This window comes from Channa argus, chromosome 9 (assembly GCF_033026475.1).
Source record: "Channa argus isolate prfri chromosome 9, Channa argus male v1.0, whole genome shotgun sequence".
NCBI classification, from domain to species: Eukaryota; Metazoa; Chordata; class Actinopteri; order Anabantiformes; family Channidae; genus Channa; species Channa argus.
Genome location: NC_090205.1, coordinates 17,005,732 through 17,027,488, shown reverse-complemented (window position 1 = coordinate 17,027,488; position 21,757 = coordinate 17,005,732). Strand labels below are relative to the sequence as shown.

At 40.3% G+C, this 21,757-nt stretch overlaps 1 protein-coding gene across 2 annotated transcripts in view; it reads left to right on the top strand.

The window, feature by feature from the left end:
• LOC137132417 (hyccin 2-like) overlaps positions 1–21,553 on the top strand; it is a 41,932-nt gene extending 20,379 nt beyond the window's left edge. The window contains exons 4-13 of one of the 2 annotated variants that reach the window (XM_067514801.1): positions 2,773–2,874; positions 4,221–4,400; positions 6,251–6,331; positions 8,484–8,599; positions 10,539–10,634; positions 11,338–11,454; positions 13,188–13,275; positions 13,504–13,660; positions 14,357–14,533; positions 17,118–21,553. In XM_067514801.1, the coding sequence (XP_067370902.1) occupies positions 2,773–2,874; positions 4,221–4,400; positions 6,251–6,331; positions 8,484–8,599; positions 10,539–10,634; positions 11,338–11,454; positions 13,188–13,275; positions 13,504–13,660; positions 14,357–14,533; positions 17,118–17,845 (1,842 nt within the window). In that variant the 3' untranslated portion in view covers positions 17,846–21,553. The remainder of the gene's footprint in view (positions 1–2,772; positions 2,875–4,220; positions 4,401–6,250; positions 6,332–8,483; positions 8,600–10,538; positions 10,635–11,337; positions 11,455–13,187; positions 13,276–13,503; positions 13,661–14,356; positions 14,534–17,117) is intronic. The other variant, XM_067514802.1, reaches the window with a different exon arrangement.
• Positions 21,554–21,757: the final 204 nt, after the last annotated feature.

The following is a 21,757-nucleotide window of genomic DNA, read 5'->3' as shown; positions in this document are numbered from 1 at the left end:
ACCTGAGGCATTTTTTATTTTGTCTTCCATCTCTCAGGAAGAAACACTTCCTATTCCTCTCCCTTATGCTTTTTCTCAAGCACAAATATTATATAATATACAAAATTGACAAATATTAGTAAAGTTAAATTTAATAAATTTTAATAAATCAGCTGTAAAGAATGCAAGAAGAACCACATATACGTATTGCACAAGGCGGCGCCGCCCAGGGAGCTAGTGCCAAGGGACACACCTGGTGGCTAGGCTGGGATTTGTTCCTGCTGAGAGCAAACTTGTTAGCATAACGTTCAGTCACTTGGCGTAATCCCTAGGTCTTTGATAACAGAGTTAGGTGTTTCATTATGGAATTCACCTTGGTGTGACAAATTATGGGAGCTCTGAAGACACCACATCTTCTCGTGCTTTGGGCACCACCACTTAATATCATGGCTGACTGCCTGTCCCTACTCATTTTCGACAGATTTCTTTTTATGCCAATGCAAGGAGGGAAGACTTGGTGAAACATTCCACTCTGTTATCAAAAAAACAGGGATTAGTCCAAGTAACCCAACGTTCTTTTGGTACCACCAGTTAGATCTCTGCGTGGGATGCAGACAAAGGGTTCATATTTGTACATAGTCTGGAAAATGGAAGCCGTGAGGCGATCTATTTAGCTAGCCAGAGGAATGTTTGAGGAGGCTGAAAATGCCCTGTGGTTGGGTAGAAAGAGATAATAAGCCACTGTAACCATCGCACAAATCCTGCTGCTCCCCCTCAGCCTCCTGGACCACCAGCCACAGTATTTCCAATTCAGATACAGCACCCTTACACACCGCATTAATTTTACTGCTCACAGAGGGAGCAGCATCAGTGGCACTTGGAAGCCTTTACTGCCTGGCCTCTCTTTACTGTTCTCAACATCAGTTCTAATATTTTCTCTGCAATCGTCACACCGTGTGGGCACACCTGTGAGTCCAACAACGAGGCCTGAGCGTGTTTAGCGCCCATGCACCTTATGTATGTTCAGTGAGGGTTCTTACCCAAAATAAAGAGTCACATAACGCAAGACACAGGCAGGATGCAGCCTCTTTAGCATTATTCTCCAACCCTTTGTCTGGGGTTGTTAAAAGAGACATAAAGTAGCTTATGGACAGGAGAGAGACTGTGAAATTAACACACTAACGTTAGGCTTGTCACAACATGTTAGCCTCGTCAGTGAAGTAATATCAGCATGGTTTATTCTGAGCATGGCTTGACTTGTCACTGACGGACGGATATTGTGTCATTGAAGCTTACATAGTTGGTCACTCCAAAGCAAATACCATAGTTAAACACCAAGCGAATGTTAAAAAAGAACAACTGAGTGCTATTGGAAATGTGGCTGCTGTAGAATTTCAGGGTCGCCACAGCAGATCATTGTCCGCATGCTTCTGAAACTCAAACAATGGACACTGGACCCTAACGCAGCTGCATCCAGTCGATATTAGGGATAAACATGACAATATACAGGTGAGACTTGTTGAAAGCTGACTTAGACCTTTTAAGTTTGTGATGTTCTGAATAGACCAATATAGATAAGGTCTTTTGGGATGATCTGTGCGACATATAGGCAGTAAAAAGAAAGATCAGTCAAAGAGAAGGAATTTATGTGTAGTGTGTTAAGGGGGTGGCAGAGGATAGCACAAGACTGTGATACAAAGAAAGAAGGTAGTATGATGAATACTGGAGGAAATGGATTGCTATGACTCATGGTGTGAATAGTGCATGGCTTGCACATTGTGTTCTGTCCTAAAAAAGACCATACTGAAACCATGCTGAGACAGTACCTCTGCCTTCTGTCATCTGCAGATACGTAAACACCCAATCTTAGACACTGCAAGACTTTTACCTCGGGGTACTCCGAGCCTGTCACATATAATAACTCTGTCATGTTCAGTGCCTTCAAAGACTTTTCTGTGAATGTTTTTTATCACTGTACCCACTTTGACTTGACTTAATGATTAACTTGCCCACTCAGTGATGTCGACACGATGGAAGACATTGGGTGGCATACTGTACACATGAACAGTGTTGGGCTGGTACTGCAATAATTAGATTTTTCTCAGTAATGACTAGAGTAAAGAGTTACAAATACATACATACAGTAATAATATTAGTTCCTCCTTCAGAAAACATCTTAAAATATTACTTTTGTCAACAAGGCAAAGCTTGCACTGCAAGGTTGCACGTCACTATTAGCAGCACCAAAAGCAGTAAGCTTGCTTGGAAGATGGACGTGTCTTGATTCAGCAGCTAGAAATATTCCTATTGCTTTGGATTTTTTGGGATTAAAGGTGGTAAGAACATTATCGTAACTTGTAAATTCTGTCCACATAGTGGTAAGAATTCTTCCGCTGTGAAAAGCACGACTTCTTGAAACAATCAAGACAGCACAATAATGAAAAGCTTGCAAAGATGCTCCCCAACAGAGGTGAGAACTCTGTAAAGGGTGGCTGTAGACCTTCAATGGCTAAACAACTAAAACTGGATTTAATTCTTGACAACATCTACTGTACAACAATACAACACTAACGACGCTGATAGATGAACTGTTATCCGTGTGTGTGTAGATTTGCAAACTGGTAATATTTTTTAGTACATCCTGAACAATAACATTTAAATATGTGTTTTTGTATTACTTTTGTTCTTTTGTGGCTTTGGGTGTTTCCCATACCCATGTTATTATCAGACTTTGGCGAAGGAATTTAAAAATGTACGCCATCACTCAACAAACCTTCCTTCTCCTTTCTTCAGTCTTTACCAGAAACCCACATCCCCAGCTATGCTGGAAGTCTTCATCTAAAGAAGTCCTTGGTGTCTGCACTCTACAGAGTCATCCAAGACCCTAACAATGAGGTGAAACATGGGATACACACATACAATGATTCTCCAATGTGGCCGTTGCTCAAAGAAAAGTGTTGCATTTGACTCTAGTGATGTAATCTTAGTTAGGAATTAGCAAGTAACTGTCACAACTGTGCCTTAAGGGTATTCGTCCACACAAAATCACATGTATGGAGCACTGTGGGAAGAGTATGATGGACAGACACCAACATTACCTGGGAGATGGCACACAGTGTTCCCTAAATACACACACAGCACTGTGACAGACTGGAACATCTGCTGCTAACACTGAAAAAGCTGCATACATAGTCAGAGATTCACCCACCGCACTGTTTGCACAACCTTTGTAACAAACCTTTATTATTATAAGGTATAGTGCAAAACAAAAGTGCCACACTTGTGAATTGCAGGTATTTTCTGTATCAGTAGGTATAAACCATTATTTTTCTCTTTTAAGGAACCAATGAGACAATTTTTGAGCAAAGGCCTCAGGCGCTTAATGAGACAGGACTTTATTTCACTCTAATGACACAGTTGGTGCCTTCATATCCCTTTTTCCTGCTTCTCATGGTTTAATCTAGGTGTCAAGTAACCAGGGATATGAATTCCATTAGTGTTTTCAGTCTGGCTGCACAATTTCATTAATGATTGCCTGAGTCATCCAGAATAGAGAGCACTTGAACATATGTGTGTCTGTGTAAAATAAAGGGGTTTGTGAAGTACGCTTAACTGTTGCATGCAAGGGTGTTTTTAAATGGAGCTGGGTTATTGATCCACATAAGTGGCAGGGGTCACAGTAATGCTATGTGGACACTCACTTCACTGACCCCTGGACAATATAAACACATGGCTCAGCTGTCTTCCACGTGACTAGATTGTAGTGACTTATTCCCTCTGCTCCTACATATCTCGCACGATCTGTCTATAACATCAGAACAGCTAAGCAAAGATATTGGCACATTTTCTTACTATGGCTATTCAGAAAGGCTGTTGCTTAGAGTTTTGCATATTAAATAAATTATGGTTATATATTAGTCTTTGCTTTTTTTAAATCACTCCTTTATGTTAGTGTAATAAGTGTGATGTAAGGAACATCCCTCTATATAAAGTGATTTTTTTTAAATTGTCTTTGAAGAAATAATAAATGGTCATTGTTTGTATGACAGTTGTAAGTTTAGAAATGGTACAGAAGCTTTTCAGTGATACAGATAGAATGTAAGCATGTAGGGTGTGAACATAAATTACCTTCACATTCCATGTTCAGATTTGATTATAACTTCATTAGAACAACCTTGGTGCATGTTCTAGCTTGGTGACAGTGCTGTGCTAATGTTTACTTATGTCCTCCTTTAATCCAGTTGCTGGAGCCTGTATGCCACCAGCTGTTTGAGCTGTACAGGAGCTCTGAAGACCACTTGCGACATTTCACCCTGCAGTTCTTGCCTGAACTGGTGTGGGTATATCTGCGCATCACAGCCAGCAGGGATCGCCAGAGCAATGGCTGCATAGAGGCCCTGCTTCTGGGCATCTATAACCTGGTAGGTGTGTGGGGTGATGGTGACATTTTGTAAGATCCAGATTTGGCTCTGTAAATACGAAACACACTGGCTGTGGCATATTTTTGCATTTTTTTTGCAAAATGGCAAGTGCAGAATACCCAAAAAGAAGCTTTGACACAATACTAGCCCTTAGGAGTCTGCCATAGTTTTTGAAAACTTGTCATTTTCCATCAATGTTTATCATCATCATCATCATCATGTGACTTAATCACGCCAGCATGACTACGGACTCCTAAGGGCTCGTTAAGCATCATAAACCATAAGACAATACGTTTTACACCCCATATACTGGATAATTGTCTATTCGTTGGACAGTTGGAGCAGGTAGGAACATATTGTTAGAGAGATGGTGCCTGTGAACAGTGTCAAGATGAAGTCTTTTAGAAAAACTCTAAATCCCTGCAGCATGGAACCCACAGCTCTGTCCCAAACTCGGTCCACTTGCACTCTTCACTGGGTGTCTAATTTGAGAATTGAATAATAGTTTAAATTAGGCACTTTTCCTATTGTTTGATCAGGATTGGTATACAGTAGGTGAATACTATGCTTTAGCTATCAGGCCATGCTACGTCTTAGAAATGTATCTGATGGCATTTGTTTTTAACAACTGTGAAGGTGGCTATGAATAGACCTGGGTGTGGAAAATAAGAGTGTTGATATGCAAATCATGTTTTAGACCTAATACAAGTGGAACATTCAGTCAGTCAGGCTGCTTGTCTGTAGAAAGACAAGAAAGACAGTCATCAGGGAAAAGCCTGGTAATGGATAGACCTGAGTTAGATTGCATCATGAGGAAACACCCTTGGGGGTATGGGCTAAGAGCTAAAGATATCGTTGGAAAGTGCTGCATGTCAGCCAGCATGGTAAAGGTATATACATGCATAATTTATTTCTGAGTCTACAGACACACAAACACGCACACACTCTTTACTGCATGTGCACATAACATAGTCTTGATATGGACACTGCTGACTGAGCTCTAATAAACGCCTTTGCTCGCAACAAGGCAAAGCCTGAACCAGCAGGATGCTGAATGTCAAAGAACGAGAGATAAAATGGATAAAAGTCTCTTTTGGTACCACATTGATAAACCTAGATTATAGATGCTTGGACCGATGGACAGATGTTTGCATTTATTTACCTCATACAGCTAAAATATACATCAAATTCAACCACTTTGATCTGCAAAAAAGGGGGGGAAAGCAGTTAAAGTATATTTATCTATATGTAGTATTTTATCACAGGAAACTCCCCTATTCCACATGAACTATAGAGAGAAATAGACATAAAGCAGGAATGTTATTAACCCAGAGTAAATGTGATTATTTGTACATCTCAGTCAATGAAAAAGGTCTCCTTTGCTCACTTTCAAAATAGTAGAGATAATTGCTTTGATGACGCTGACACAGCCCTTGGATCCTCAACTGCACGTAATTGGTTTACAGAGCAAAGTAGGAATACAAATGCTTTCTATTAAATGTTCAAATATATTTCTCTGTATATGCACTCAGGCCTTACTGTTTGAAATAGCATCATGTTTAGGGATGAATTCATCCTCGTTACATATCACATTGTGAAACTGGAATTGAGTGGAGATGGTGCAGGCAGTGACATTTAATTGTCAGGGTCAATAACTCATAGAATGGACAGTAGATTGTACAGCATATGTTAACTTCCTGCTGCTAAATGTATTCACCCAGTCTTAATTTGAATCAGACATTTACCAACTCACAGTGTAAATGACAGTTGTGTACCAGGCTGTTTTAAAACCATCTTCCTTTCCTTTTTCCAGCTTTTCTTTCACTTCCTCCCACCCTTTGTTTTTGCAGGAGATCGTGGACAAAGATGGCAACAGCAAGCTCCTCTCCTTCACAATTCCATCTCTGTCCAAACCCTCAATATATCACGAGGTAGGTCGGTTTACTCTTCCTGGTCCTTGTAAGTTGTTAAGGTGCATCTATGTCCTTTTCCCTTTCATTGCCTCCTTCTCTCTGACTGTGGAAGCATTGGAGAGACTTACTCAAGTGGCTATTTGGAAGCTAAAACTTCCTCCATGCCTAAAGCTGGAATCTTTCTTCATTTACCTGTTCTCTAGGGCTTATCCATTTATTTATTTTTTTATTATTACTTTCACATGCTACAATATAAATGTCTTTCGAGAAAGATTGCCTCTATAATGGCTGGCTTTTCACCCCACCTTTAACTGTTGTCATTTTGTTGTGAGCATACTGACACACTCTGTCAGTAGCTAAGATTAAATTCTGTACAGTTTGCTCTTATCTCCTCAATTTTATGTCATGTTTATGTGTTGTTTTTCATTTTTAAGAGCAAGTAACTTCAATGATGATTATGTTTTTAGTATTGCTCTATGGCATACTGGCTTTGTGCAGCTCCCACCCCCAAAAAAACTTTGACCTGACTGCTAACACAGAGCACAGTATTGATATTTGTATTGAGCTGTAAAAGTTTATTAACTTATTTTTTTATTTTATTAATTCATTTATTAAGGTGTACAACAAGACATGCTGACCTCAGACTATTTACTAAAAGAAGCAGAAAGTCTTGTTGGCCATTTCTCAGTGTTTTTATTTAATTTTTTTTTTTCTTCTACCCAAAGCAGATCAGAGAATGTGTAGTATAATTTCTTAGAGTATGATGTCCTCAGACTGTTGATGTGCTGATGAGACCACAGTATGTGTGTGGTGTGTGCTAGGAGCAATTTATCACTGTAATTACAAGCTTTAGAGGCTCTCTCCTCCATGCTGAGAGAATGAAGAAAGCATAGAGGCAGGGTGGTATTGAGGGAATGAATGAGAGACAGAAATGCAGGGCTGTTGTACACCTCTGCACATGACATGGATTTATCATCAGGCCTTCAGTATTAGCATACATTCCAGTCTCTCTTCTTAAATTAATCCATCCTCCACTGCTTTACTGTCATTGTAAATCATCACATTGTGGATCATTGTCTGCATGTTGATTGGCACAGTTTTTTTACGCCGGATGCCCTTCCTGACGCAACCCTCCCCAATTTCTACCGGGCTTGGACCGGCACTGCACAGCTGGGGAGGGGAATGAGCTGTTAGGGGTTAAGTGTCTTGCCCAGGGACACTTTGACATATAGCCAGGGCTAGGGATCGAACCACTAACCCTGTGGTCTGTGGACGACTGCCTTTACCAACTGAGCAACAGCCACCCTGAAGCGATTCAGATATATAGAGTCAGGTATTTTTGTGGTTGCTCTGGAACCAACATGTATACTAAAGTATATTAGAATATAGTCCAAAAGTCTGTTTGCAACACTAGCAAGGATCATTCAAAAGATTCATAAGTCAAATGAAGAACTGGTAGTACACCTAGGATGTCCCCAGGTCAAATCTGCCTGCTGGCTGTGGCCTTTCTGTATAGAGTTTGCATGTTCTCCTGGGACTCCATGGGTTTCCTCCGGGTACATGGGTTTCTTCCCACAGTCCAAAGACATGCTAAGTTGCCACTAGGTGGGAATGTGACTGTCAGTAGTTGGCTGTCTGAGTTAGTTTGAGATAGACTGGAGATCTATCCACTCCTCCTCTTGCCCAATGACAGTTGGGATAGGCTCCAGCCCCACTGCAACCCTGAACTGGATAAGCAGTTACATTCATTAAGACACTGATTAATATTAACGAAGTACTGCTGTGCAAGATCAGTCTCGTAACGGGTAGTATGAAGCAAGCCAGAGATCATGCTACTGAAGGCACTGAGATATTGAATCTAGGGTTAGGGTTATGGTTATTACAGAATTATTATGATGGTCAGATGACTGACAAATCCTTTTTTTGTATTTGTGGTTTTGGTTAGGAAATAGGAATTGTAAATGGATTTTTTTTTTTTTTTTTTTTTTTTTTTTTTTTTTTTTTTAAGCAGAAGTGGTAAGCCACCCTGACATCTCATGACTCTAGTGTAGATGATGACCTAAATGAGTGACTGACATATTATTATTACACATTTGATGTGTAAGATAACACTTTGACATTTTCCAAAGGCTAATGTTTTAAGTGATTAAAGTGTGATGTGTGTTTGTAGCCCTCTAGCCTGGGGTCCATGGCCTTGACAGAGGGAGCTCTCTGTCAACATGACCTGATCAGAGTGGTGTACAGTGGCCTCCACCCTCAGAGAGAGACCTTTACAGCTCAGAACAGGTATGACTCAACCAGCTTTTAACAGAGAGAGAATCATTTATGACATATTTAAGGTATAAACATCACAAGAGAGATTAACTTGTAGCCATGCTGAGATACTGTCAAAGACAGTGAAACCTTGTTGCTTTGGGAACCAAATTATTATTAGTTATTTTTCTACTTCTAGTCATTCCCTGTAAAATGAAAGTCATTTGTGAAATGGTCAGAGCCTCAGAGCCTAACTCTGGACTGTCATTCAGCCACCCCTGGCCAAACTCAGCAGGCTTAAAAGCTTTTTTGGCTTTTACATTCTCTGTCACTGTGGATGATCAATCATCTTAGTCTAGTATGAAGAGTTCTGGAAGCCTTCCACAAAATGTCTTTTCTACTGCATGGAAATGATCAGCATGTGAATTTGTACATACATTTGTTTGCTGACACACATCTGAACTATGAGGGTTGATAATGTGAAGGCAGCAGCAAAGATAAAACTTGTCATCCTGCGTGTTGTACAAAGCAGCATGTCCCATAAGCAGCAATTAACGCAAAGTTTCATAAATATATTAAATGGATTTCAGAAAGGCCAGCCTCAATAGCTTATCTGAAAATCCATTTGAGCAATAGTTTTTATGTCCAAAGCTCCTGAGATGTGCCAGCTGACTCAGACTGATGATCTGCATCCAGGCCATTTACCTCCCTCTGCTCATAGACTTAATTATTGTACTTACACTCGGGGTCCTCTTCCCAGTTGTCCTCCATGAACACGTGTTGGTCTTTATATCGTTGACATGACCCATTTTCACATTTAAGTCAACATCACAAATAAATGCTAAACCCTGATCTTTCCCTTAATACTAGCCTAAAACCTATTAATCCTTAACCTAAAACTAAGTCTATAAAATACATTTACAGTTTTTTTAAAATCTATCATAAAATGTGCCAACATGGACACTAAAAGAGATCTTACATCCTTCTTCCTGTTCATACTGGTCTTGAAGAGATTCTTTACCAAGTATTTATAAAAGAAGTAATCGGGACAAAATCCACGGTCCCTATCCAGTTAAAAAAAACATTCAAATGTGTATCTAAAGCTAAAGGGCATTAACAGAAGAAGGTCTCTGTCAACATGACCTCACCAGATTGGCTTCACCCTAAGAGAGAGACCTTCACAGCCTAGAACAAGTGCTACACAAACGGAACCAGCTGTTAACAGAGGGGGAATCATAAACCCAGTACAAACGGTTGAGAGATTGTGAAATCTAGCACAGAGAATAAAAAGCAATGTTTACCATTTAGCTTTAGTTAACATGCAAAAATGTTGTCAAATGTGTATCTAAAGCTGAAATGAGGCTTCATTAGTCTGGGGTAAGTTGGGAAGCATTTTGCTCTTTTTTTCAATACTGCTAACCAGAGTGCTTTGTGCAAATGGTAAAATGTACCTCTAAACAATGCACTGCTCCCAGGCATTTGTAGTTTGTGACAAATCAAGTATTTATTTTTGTCTTACACATTTCAACATTGAATATCTTGCAGTTTCTCTACAGTACGAATTAAATTCTCCATGTACAGTAGTGGCAGTCAGCCATTGTCTCATTTAAACATAAATTAACCACCAAAGTTGTGAGTGTGTTTCTGTTAAACAACAAACTAAAAAATGTGAGTTCTACAGTGCAAGTAATTTGGCCTGATAATACAGTACTGATGTGTCTCCATATAGTATTGTAGCTAACAATGAGCAAAGCTGCTTTGTCTACCACACAAACTGCTTACCAGTTCGTAGAGTTGATAAATTGCCTGGTTACCTGTACACATTTGTTTGTAGTAAAAGTGTCACAAAGAAAATGTGGATTAAAATGTTTAACTAATGTTCCTTTGTGATATAAGTGGTATAAGTGATATAATTATAGCCTAGTAAGAGTATATTACTGTGATTGCATCTGCCTCTTATTTGTGGTTGTAGATTTGAAGTGCTGTGTTTCCTCATGCTCTGCTACAACTCTGCTGTGGTCTACATGCCCCTTTCTTCCTATCAGTCTGTCTGCAGAATGAGCTCAAGGTAAGACAAACACTTCTTTTGTGTGTGTTTTTTCACCCACAGTTGTTTTCATTTCTGTACCCAGTTAGTAACCAGCCTCTCCTCTTACCTAAAGTTTGAGATTAAATCACGTCTATCCTGTAGTCGTACACCTACCTCAATACTGGCTTACCGCTGCAGGAAGATTTGAAATGTGAATTAATTTGATGTCTTATTGGTCAAATAAAAGCTTCACTACTGGATACCTATGTGACTCTGCCTGTGTTGTTGACTCTGAAATGCCCTGAGTTTAAGAAGGATCAAGGTAAAATTCACAATATGAGGCTCTGTAGAGGAGCCACTGACCAGTGATTGTTTCAAAGCAGTGTGCAGACAATTTACGGTATGAAGACTTCCCCACTGTGAGTGAGCAGACAGACACCGCCTGAAGCAGACTCAGTCTAGACAGACAACAAACTGTGACTGTGAAGATTTCAGAGTATGAGAACAATGCTCTCTTTGAGTTTAGCCTCACAGTATGTATCCGGAACACCATGTCGCCCAACCATGGCCCATCTTTATGAGTAGCTAAAGTAGCCAACATTTGTCTCCCATTGCTTGCAGTTTGAGGTGTTTCCTCTTTGTTTAGTTTACTAAGAGAGTGACTGATCTTCCCTTTAGTTTGCTCAGTCTCTACTTTTTCCTGCAGAGGTTAAAGGCCAGTGTGTGTGTGTTCCCAACTTAGGTTGTGCGTATGCGGCTTCCCACGGCAGCAGCAGAAGCTTTGGAGGGAACCGTGCAACCGCGTGCTGTTGGACCCTGAATTCATGGTGCAAATGCTGACTGCTGTTTATCATGCTATGTACGTATTTTTAAAGCTGAAATAATAAGTGTAAAAAAACTTATTAGCAAATGGTGTTTTGTTTTCACCCAAGAGATACAGAGCATCGTTATTATTATTGTATTTTTGGGGAATGTAAGTCCATTATTATATTTTTTGATCTCTTCCATTTCACATTCACTTTAACCTTACCTCTTAACTGATTCAATCATGGACGGATTTTATATTTTTATATAAGACATAAGCAGTTTCTAATTTGTGTTGTTTCTGTCTGCAAGACATCACTGGGGGCAGGTCTCTATTCTAGTTTGCTGTGATCTACAGTAGTGCACACAATCTCAACAGCATATGCTAACATTCAATCAAGGACGGATGCTCCCTATTCTGTAGACCGATTACATCAGCAGTGCATTGTGAGTGCATGACCTGTACAGTCATTGCAAAGCTGATTACAGTTTCTCGATGACACCTCATCCTCGGAGATGGATCCTCTGATATGCTAGTAACTAGAATCACTACTGTTGAAGTTGATGTAGCAAGGACAGCAAGAGACACCAAGTATGCATTCTGCCTCCTCCTTATACCTGATCATTCTACCATTTTCAGACAGTGCTGCTGAAAAATGAAAGCCAGACTGTGTGTGTATGAGAAAATAATAGCCTTTTTAGGAATCTTTATCATTGGTCACCTCAGTGCCAACTGAAGCTCTCGTTTTTACTCTTGGCCTGAGCAGGCCAACATGTAGAGCATAAAAACATAAATCTCCGCATGTAGAGGGAGTTGGGAGTTGTCAAGGCCAGTCTAGGATTTAGGTTAATATGTCCGCTAATGCAAGACTGCTATAATGCCAAATGAAAAGAGAGAGAGAAGCAGTAACAAGCAGAAATGATACAAAAAATATATAAAGAGACAGATCACGATCTAAATATGTTTTGACTGATTGTTTTCAGCATTCACAGCATCAGAGAGTCTCTTTCACCTGCCCATTCATCCCCTCCTTTTCATCTTGAGTGTAAAGGGAGACCCCACCCACTTTTTCCACGCTTTGTGATTGTCGCATGTGTAGGACTGGTTCAAAGAGAGTTGAGATGTGCAGTTAAATGTCATTTATTTACATGTATATATTGTTACATTATGCTGTTCCTCTAATCCCTCTTGACTGAATGTGGAGATGTAGCATCATCATCACCATCTTATGAAAACCTAAGGCCAATTCTCTCATTAAAGAGCCAGATGATAAAAATAGTCCAGTAATACCCGGTGATCTTTACACATACAGCATTAGTGCTTGATGAGCACTAATGCTGTGTTTAGTCTACTAAGTGGTCTTTTAGCAAAGCATACCACAATCTGTCCACTGACATGTACATTTTCTTGTTATAGATAACTTTGCAATATAATTACAATATAATGTAGATTTATTTACATATTTTATAAATGGTTTTATTTTATGCTCTTTTTCATTTAGCTATAATCAACAATGGCATTGTTTCTTCTCTTTATTAATTGTGAAATCAAAATAATATTGGGTTTCATGAATAATTACACAGCTCATAGACATGCAGCTCAGATGTTTTTTTAATGCATTTTTAACCAAATTGTCCCCAACTTCTTTCCTCTATAACTAAATAATAACTATAACTAATAATCGTTCCAAGGGATGTGACTCAGACATGAAGCCATCTTGTCAGACTGTCCTGTTTATTCAAATAAGATCATTAAGATGTGGGTGTGTGCCTTTGTGTTATGTGTAGATACAATGGAGAGTGGGAGATGGGACAGGAAGCTCTGGAGGACATACTGTACAGAGCTCAGCTGGAGCTTTACTCCCAGCCTCTCCTGGTAAGACCAGCGGTAGCAATTTCTGCATTGTGTTGATTAAATACGGTAGAAAATTAATAATGTTTTTGATGTGCCATGCTTTACACATATAAGGACAGGCAGGACAGTCTTTGAAATCTGTCACTATGGCCAGATTGGCACATAACCAGACTTTAAACCAGGGAAATGGAACAAGATTTTGTCATTTAAGTGTATATCACTCTTTATCTGTGTATCTCTCAACTCCAGCTGGGGAATGCCATGAAGAACTCCTTGCCAGAAAGCGCTCCTGATGAACCACGCGGGCGCAAGGTGCTCCAAGTGGAAGTAACACCCACCATTAGCCGCATCTCTATCTCAGCCATCACCACAGCGTCTATAAGGCGCCACCGCTGGAAGAGAGAGGGTAAGCCTAAAGCCCTGGGACCAGGAGGAAAATCTGCATTCTTCGCTGCAACACACAGGCTTCAGTGCAGAGATCACAGTAGATGTGACAGCACAGTAGATTATCAAAGTTTTCTTTCTTTTGATATATTTAGCACTGCAGGGTAGGTTGAACAAGAAACGTATGTAAGAAGAGTGTTCCAGTGTTCAGTTAACCTTACGAGCTGTTACGTTTTTGTTTTTTGCGGGGGGGATCAGTGAAAGGCCACAAGAGGGAACTGTTTGGTGAGAAAATGGATTTTGTTGTGTTTGTTGTTACCAGTGACATTGGCACCATCTAGATGGTGTTTCCTTTCCGTCACTGTTGTCATATGTTCAGTGCTCGTGCCACTCGCTGTTCCTTATTGTTCTTTTTTGCTTGTGTTGTTTGTTAAGTGTTTGCAGTGCTTTGTATCCCAAGTTAAAAAGACAGTTAGTGGTTTAGAAGAAACACCATGACAAAATGGTGCTTGTAGATACTGCAGACTCCATTTTGCCCAGTAGATGGGCAATTAATGGGGCAGGTTTTAAATGCATGGCTTTGATTTTATATTTCAATATCTATACATGAATTTGCAGGTCATTGTTAGCCCTGCTGTGCCCATGATGACGCCCAATATTGTTGAGGCTTTCTTCCACTAAAGAAACAAATTTCCCCATTTGTGTTGTTGAATCCCAGATTGTTTTGACTACTCAACTGAAGCAGAGTTGAGCCTCACCGTCAATGCTCCTAGCCTCGCCCAGCAACACCACCACACTCCATGGGACGCAGGAACCAAAGAGAAGAGAGGAGGGCGGGCTCAAAGCCACCACAGCAGCAGCAGCAGCAGCATCATTCCCCCCATCACACTTGAGGGTAGGGGACAGGGGCGGACAATCAGAGCAGAGGGCATCTCAGGAGGAGGTGCCCTGTCAGTCTGTATCCTCCCAACCCACCTCCTCCTACCCCTCCTCAGCTATAGGGAGTTAGCTCTGCAGCTACCATTTTGGCTGGCTATTCACTTCCTCAAAGTACACTAACTCATCCCATTTTTAAGATCCTCAACCAGCAATCCCCTCTACTAGCAGATCTCTGCTATTTTTCATCTCATTCAAGAGTGGAAGGGTCACCAATTCTGGGTTTAAAGGAAGTGTGACTAGTGAACATTTTGCATGATCTATTATCATGTGATATCCCCTCTTTTTCTCCAACATACCTCCAATCTACTTTAGACTGCATTCCTTATCACTCACTGAGCATGGTCAGTTCCCAGCCTGCAGCTTGACCTTTATCTCTGGGCCTTCTCAACTCTCATGCCCTTTCAATTGGTTTTATTTGTTTATTTTTTATTTTTTGTAGTTTCAACACGAAAAATCAGTTGTACAAAGTTCCCAACAACTTGTTTGTGTGCTTCACTCCTGTGTTTGGCAGCACCAAAAGTTTTGGGTCACTCAGTCCAGCAGCATCATCTGCTGTTACCATTATGCAGGAGGATGTCCTCCCGTTTGGGTGCTTTGTAGTTCAGCAGTATTATTGTATGGTAATTTTGACTTCTGCCATATTTTCTATTGCGTCAGCTCAGTGAGTGGGAATGAGCCATTCATCATGCATGTGCATGCTGCGGCAAGATTCAATAATTTTTGCTAAAACCCCAAACATTAACATTTCAAATCATGAGGCCAAATGAACAGACAGAATAATAAAAAATAAAAAAAAAAGAACAAACAATTCTTACCAAAACTATTCCACTGCGTAGGTCCTAACATATGGCTCATTTGGACTGTTTGAAATGACTGAAGATCAGCTCATTCCCTGGCCTTGTGGTCGGTGTCCCATCTAGTATTTTTCACCCCGCAATATTTTGTTAAACTCTGTGCTGCTAAGGTAAAAGAATCCTGAAAGTTGCTGGAAAAATCTGCCACCCAGTGCAGAGAGAACAGAGTTCATTAATATTCTTTGTACAGTGACTGTACACGATTGAAGAAAGAAATGACTAGCTCAACAGGAAGCCCAACCCCATAATAAAGTGTTGTCAATTTGGCATTGTCAATGTGTATGTGATGTTTTCCTTTAGTTCTAATAATTGCTTTAAAACTTAAAATTTTATAAATTTTGCCAGTTTAAAAACGTCCCTGCTGGTCTGTTTGAGAATTGCAGCTAGTGACCCACACTTATAAAGCTTTTTTTGTTTGTTTGTTTTTAACTTTCATATCTAAAGTAGCTAACCTTGAGTTTTTAAGGAGCACTCTCTGTCCTGTGCCAGTGCATCAGGAGCAACCTCTGTAGTGGATTATCTGTTTCAAGCACTTTTTATTTTTGACTGGAAACCACTGGCAATAAATACATATATGCAAACTGTGGTTTAGTTTAACATGCAAAAACACTGGTACAAAACCTTACATGCAAGTTTTGTTTTTAAAATTGATCTTTCTTTTGGGACTGGCCATTTTAGCTTAGTGAGATGTCAACTCTGATTGGAGTGCTATTGATGTGTTCAGGTGTACGGATTTGCTTCGGTGCTCTCCACATATTGGCAGGCTTGTCTCCGCCAGCAAACCGGTTGACCGCTGGGCTGGCGTTGCAGAGGAAATGATGGCTAGAGGAGGAAAGCATGTGTCTTCTTTTTATGTTGTGTGCATGTCAGGCCAGACCTTCTCTTCCCAGTTTCTTCCTTTTGTTTCTGGTGCTGGCTGTGGTGTCCTGTTGTCTATTTCTGCTTGTCCCAACGATGCATGACAGACACAGACAGCTGATCCTCTCAATCTTCTTTTTACAGGCATTATTCCTCATACTGTATGTCAATAATAAGCTTAACTCTCTGTATCATCTTTTTCCCTTTCAGCTTTCAATCGGTGATGTCATAAATGGGCTAAAAATGTTTTTTTTTTTTGCTTGGATGTTTCAGGTCGACATTGAGCCTGTCAGAATTCAACTAAATTATCAGCACATATTAACTGTTAATGTTTATACAATATTAATTATTTTACTAAACAAGCTATGCAGATTATTAAACTCACTTTACCTGAACAAACAGCCAGTCAAATTTGAGTTTATCAAAGCTCAAGGGCACTGTGTACAATATTGAACTGTACTTCTGTTTGTTGCATAATGAGTGACCTAATAGAGCTGTTTGTGTGGGCACTGGCCTGCTGTAAGGAACCTAATTTAGTCCGTTAATTTATTCAACATTATTAGTAAACACTCGAAATATTATTATTCTTATTGCTCAAATGAATTAGTTTGTCTCAGAGGTGTTCCAACATCACCTACAGTTTTGTTGTTTGCAGGTCCTCTGTCAAAATATATTTATAAAAAAATCCAATGGATTTATAGCTCAAGGTGTATAAGATTATATAACTTACATCTTTCAACATGCCTCAGTTGTTGCCTGTCTTTACTCACTTTTCTGCTTGTCTATCATATTTTTTTTCCTTGTATGTTTGTTCACACTCCTGTTCAGAGGCCGACGGTATGAGCGGTGGGGAGGATTCCTTCAACGTCAATGACCCAGATGAGGGTTTCTCCTCCGGGGCATCCAACAGCAGCCAGCCCAGTGGGACCAAGGTGGGCAGCAGTGTGAGACCGAGGGGCAGCAGCTTTAACAGCAGCAGCAGCAGCATCAAGAAAGCCATCACGGCCCGGCTTTCCCGGGAGAAGGAGAGAGAACGGGAGAAGGAGCGAGAACGGGAAAGGGAGAAGGAGAGGGAACGGGAAAGGGAGAAGGAGAGAGAACGGGAGAAGGAGAAGGAGAGAGAGAAGGAGCCAGAAAAACAAGCAGAAATGTCAGCAGATTACCAGGCTGCCGTGAGAAAGCATTACCAGAGGCAGCAGTCGCCTCCAGCCAGCATCACCTTGGATGCCATTCAGCTGAGCCCCATAAAGAAGCACCTGAGCTTCCCTGTGGGGCCCATGCTGGTGAGGACTGCCAGCACCTCCTCAAGCAAGTCCTTTGACTGCATGAATTACAACCTGAACAGAGGTGAGGACGAGCAAGAAAAGGCAGCAGGAGGCTCTGACAAGGAAGGAAAGCTTCCAGCAGGTAGCTCCCACCGCCACTCCACCATTAGCCTGCAGGAAGAGCACCTCATCAGACCAGAGGATGCCCAGGACCTCCTGTCTCCTGGAACACCTCTCAACAAGCAGTCCCGCTCCCCCAGCTTCAACATGCAAATCATATCACAGGTCTAACAAGTAGTGCAGGGCTTCACACACACACACACACACACACCTACCTTATAAAATACACCCTAATGCAGTTTCTCTCTACAACTCTTTACAGCCCTACTATGACATCTTCTGTCTACATGTGTATGTGTGTGCGTGTGTGTGTGTGCAGAAACACACAACAATTGTCTCCACCCTTCTAACAACCATCAAATGTACAGTCATTGCTGCTGGTTAGAGACACTGAGGATGAGAAAAGTAGTAAAATCCTGACTGATCTGTGCTGTAACTGCAACTCAAGTGTGAAAAATACAAGCATGTCATTGCATCCTCTCGTCTAATGAGCTGAGCATTCCACACACACTCTCCTTAAGGGATGAAACATCCAGAGAAAAGTCAGAAGGATGCTGTCCTAGCTGTAGAGGATAAATGACAATTCAGATTTTTAAGTTTCTGACTGAATCAGTCAACATGAATCAGCAATAACCGTCGCTCATGTGGAGAAGAATTTGTCTTTCTTTTCATTCCTTCCCCTTTCATTCCGGGGCTCATGTGCAATTGTTCTTGGTGACTATCTCTTCCATGTTAAATGCTGTTTTTAATTAGACAGGAGTATTTTTGTGAAAAATATTATTTTAATGTTTTTTTTTTATTATTAAAATCCAAAGACGGTAGCTTTTTTGTTTTTTCTCTGCTTTGACAGTAATTTTGCAGAAATAAATCACTGAAGTGATTTTTCTAGTTTAAAGCCCAAGTCCTCCATTTTATTTTGTAATAGTACAATGATATTATTACCATTATAATATTAATAACAATATGCTGTGTAAAATCAAACTTTTAAGATTTTGGTAAAACCAAATTAGAATTTGGTAAGGGTCTGTAATGCCTCAAGCTTTTGACTTGACAAATCTGAAGAAACCACTGCTGTGCAGCTACAGGTGAAAAAAAAACATTGTTACTGGATTCAAAATCTGAAGTTGAATCGTATTTAAGAGCTGGATTGAAACATATATGTACAGGTTTGGGACTGTATTTTATAGTGGATTGTTTTTTTTGGTTCAAACCATGTAATAGGTCCTTCCATCTGAAAGTTAAGGTTTGGTAGCCCAAGGCATGTGTGCTGTCTCTTCTGAGCTGCTGAATTAATGCCCTCTGGCGGCTTGTACTAGTCACTGTGCAGCAGCAGTCACCATGACAGTCCTGTTGTTTGTGCTCTGATTGGATGCTCATAAAACATTTTGTTCTACCTCATTGTGTGTTCACCTGCCACTCCAACAACTGTCTCCCAATCAGATGCAGCATTTACAAACTCTGTTAGGTTAAAACCTGGAGAGCTTGGCCAGTTTGGGGGGGATTATTCAATAGGGACTACTATGGTTTCTACCTTCAACTATAATGACACTGTAAAACTTGTCCTTGTTCCTGTAAAGAGTTGTGACTGAATATATGGGCCTTGCATTTTAGTTCAATCACATCATGCACACAATCTAGCTGCAAAACAAGAACATGACTGTCTTCAGGTTTTCCCTCTTTAGAAAAAACACATGTTGGAATTTACCTTATTTTATTTCCCTCCAAATTTCCTGCCCTTTGTTTTTTTTTTTTTTTTCCTTTTTTTAAAAACAATTTTCAAAGTGCAATTTTTTATCCTTCTGTGCATGGAGTTGGAACTTTCTGCTGTTAAATGCCTGGCCTCCTTGTAGTGCTCCCTGGCCAGACTGGGTGAGATAAACATGGTCTGCTTGTTTGCATGTTTAGTGCCCTGCTAAGCACTGATGTTTCAGATGTGTGAAACAGTTAATGAGCCAAACCCAAGTCTTTTGCTTGTCATTGCCAGATGTGCCAATACACATCCTTTCTTAAGGAAATTTTGTTTTATTTGTGCTTGGGTGTCTTAAGTTCTTCTGCCTCTTCTTTTCTGTAGTCTTATTTTAAAGTTAAGGGACAACGTAAGGGATATTTGGAAGTGTAGCTCAATGTGCCCTTAGAGGCAGCTTCACAATATTTGCTTTTGTCACAATATTTATTTTCCCCTCACCCCAAACATGTGCTATACTGTCACAATCATTAAGAAGCTTTGCTGTTTGCTGTGAAAGCAGTTTATTGTGGCTCTGTAGATGTCAGCTGATGTATTGCATTTCCTTCTTCCCACGCACATGCTAGTTAAAAATGAGGATGAGTAATTTAATGTTTATATAAAAGTCTGTTCAGCCTTAGGTTAAAGTCTACATGCCTGTGCTCCTGTTATGCTGGAACCCTTCAGAGCTGCTGCTCCTGGATCTGTGTGTGTGCTTTAGCCTTAAAAATTTCAGGCCAAAAAAGCTTTGGTCATCTGCTCTTTGGTCTTACAATGTTCCACCTCCTCCACCTGTTGGACTAAAGTGTGAAACATGAAAAGAGGAGTACCGCTACAGTTCACGCTCCCACCTGGTCTGTCTGCTGTCATCCCTGTGCTGTGTGAGGCTCAATGAGCCAGATTCCCATTTGCTGTATTTTGCTGTGAGTTGAGTAGCACCTTCGGCTGTTTTAAAACTGGTGACGTGTCCATGTCATTGATCTGAGTTCCCCTGACTGAGACTACCAGCAGCCATGTTGGTACAGTTCGTTGACTTGAAGTTATCCCTCACTGTCTGGTGTTTTTTGCACGTGATCAGGGTGGGAAATGAACACCAGCCATCAAATGTCAACAATCCTGTCACATATGACTGCAGAATAATAAGCTCAAAGGTCATTTTACATTTCAGAAAAAATCTCCAAGTAGGTGAGGGAAATATCTTGGACATCCATTGCTGCTGGTGGTCAAAGTCCATTTCTTGTCCTGCATGTGATATTTGTGGGCTTTGTTTTGATACAGTATGATGCACTTTAATTCATACACCTCTCTCCTCAAGATAGTTATTGACATAATATATTACAGATGTGCAAATGTGTGTACACTCAAAGCAGGGTTTTAGTCTCTTTAAAGTAGTACTTCTGTGTGATGTCACATCCAACAGTGCTATTTTTGTTAAAAGCCTAAGGGTACAGCTGTTTAATATTTTTCCTTCAAAACCAAAAACAAAAAAAAGTATGGGGTCTGGATGGTCTCAGGAGTTTTATCAAAAAGCCACATTTTAAAAATGGCAGCACCAAAATTTGTGTTCTTGAGGTCAGAATTTATTCTATGCAACATTTTTCCCCAGATTTTTCTTTGTGGTATACAGGCTTTTATCAGTCCTTGTTGGGTTGGATGGGGCAGATGCATTTAAGCTGCATTTTTACGGTGCAAGTCCTCAGTGGTATCCCCATTCAGTGATTCTGTTTATACACCCTGTTGTGGTGCTACAGAATGAAGGACCTCTCTCATGTGGGTTAAAATAAGAGGACCATCCATTTGTCATGCGACTGCCCTCACAGAGAGAAAGCCACAACTGGACTTTTTGATGCAGATGCATGTTGAGCCCGTCTGTCAGTTTGCTGCTCCGTGGCTCAAGGACAGTTGGTGTATGAAATACAGAAACAGATTATCCGTGATGAATCTAATCTACATGCTTCAAGGGAAGCTGCTGTAAGATGTGATAACACTGTACTATTGATGTTGTATAAATCGAGAGACTTATTTTAAATCTTGTAAATAAATGTATAAAGGTGAGAGTAAGATAAATATAAAACACTGAAGATCAGTCTGATATGTAGAGAGAAATAATCTGTATATTGTTGAATAAATATTGTGCCGTAAGGGACCAAAGTGTGTTTCTGCTTTGTGTGTGGTTAAGTATAGTCAAACATACACACATTACACCATGTGGATAACCCATATTGGTTCCTACATTGAAAAGAGTTTGACTATCATAAGAAATTTACGGTATTCACTTTGATAAAAGTTGGTTTTCACACTAGCGTTTTGTAGCATTTTCAGCTGCAGCTTGCAGGAAAAAAAACTGAAAGCATTAAATG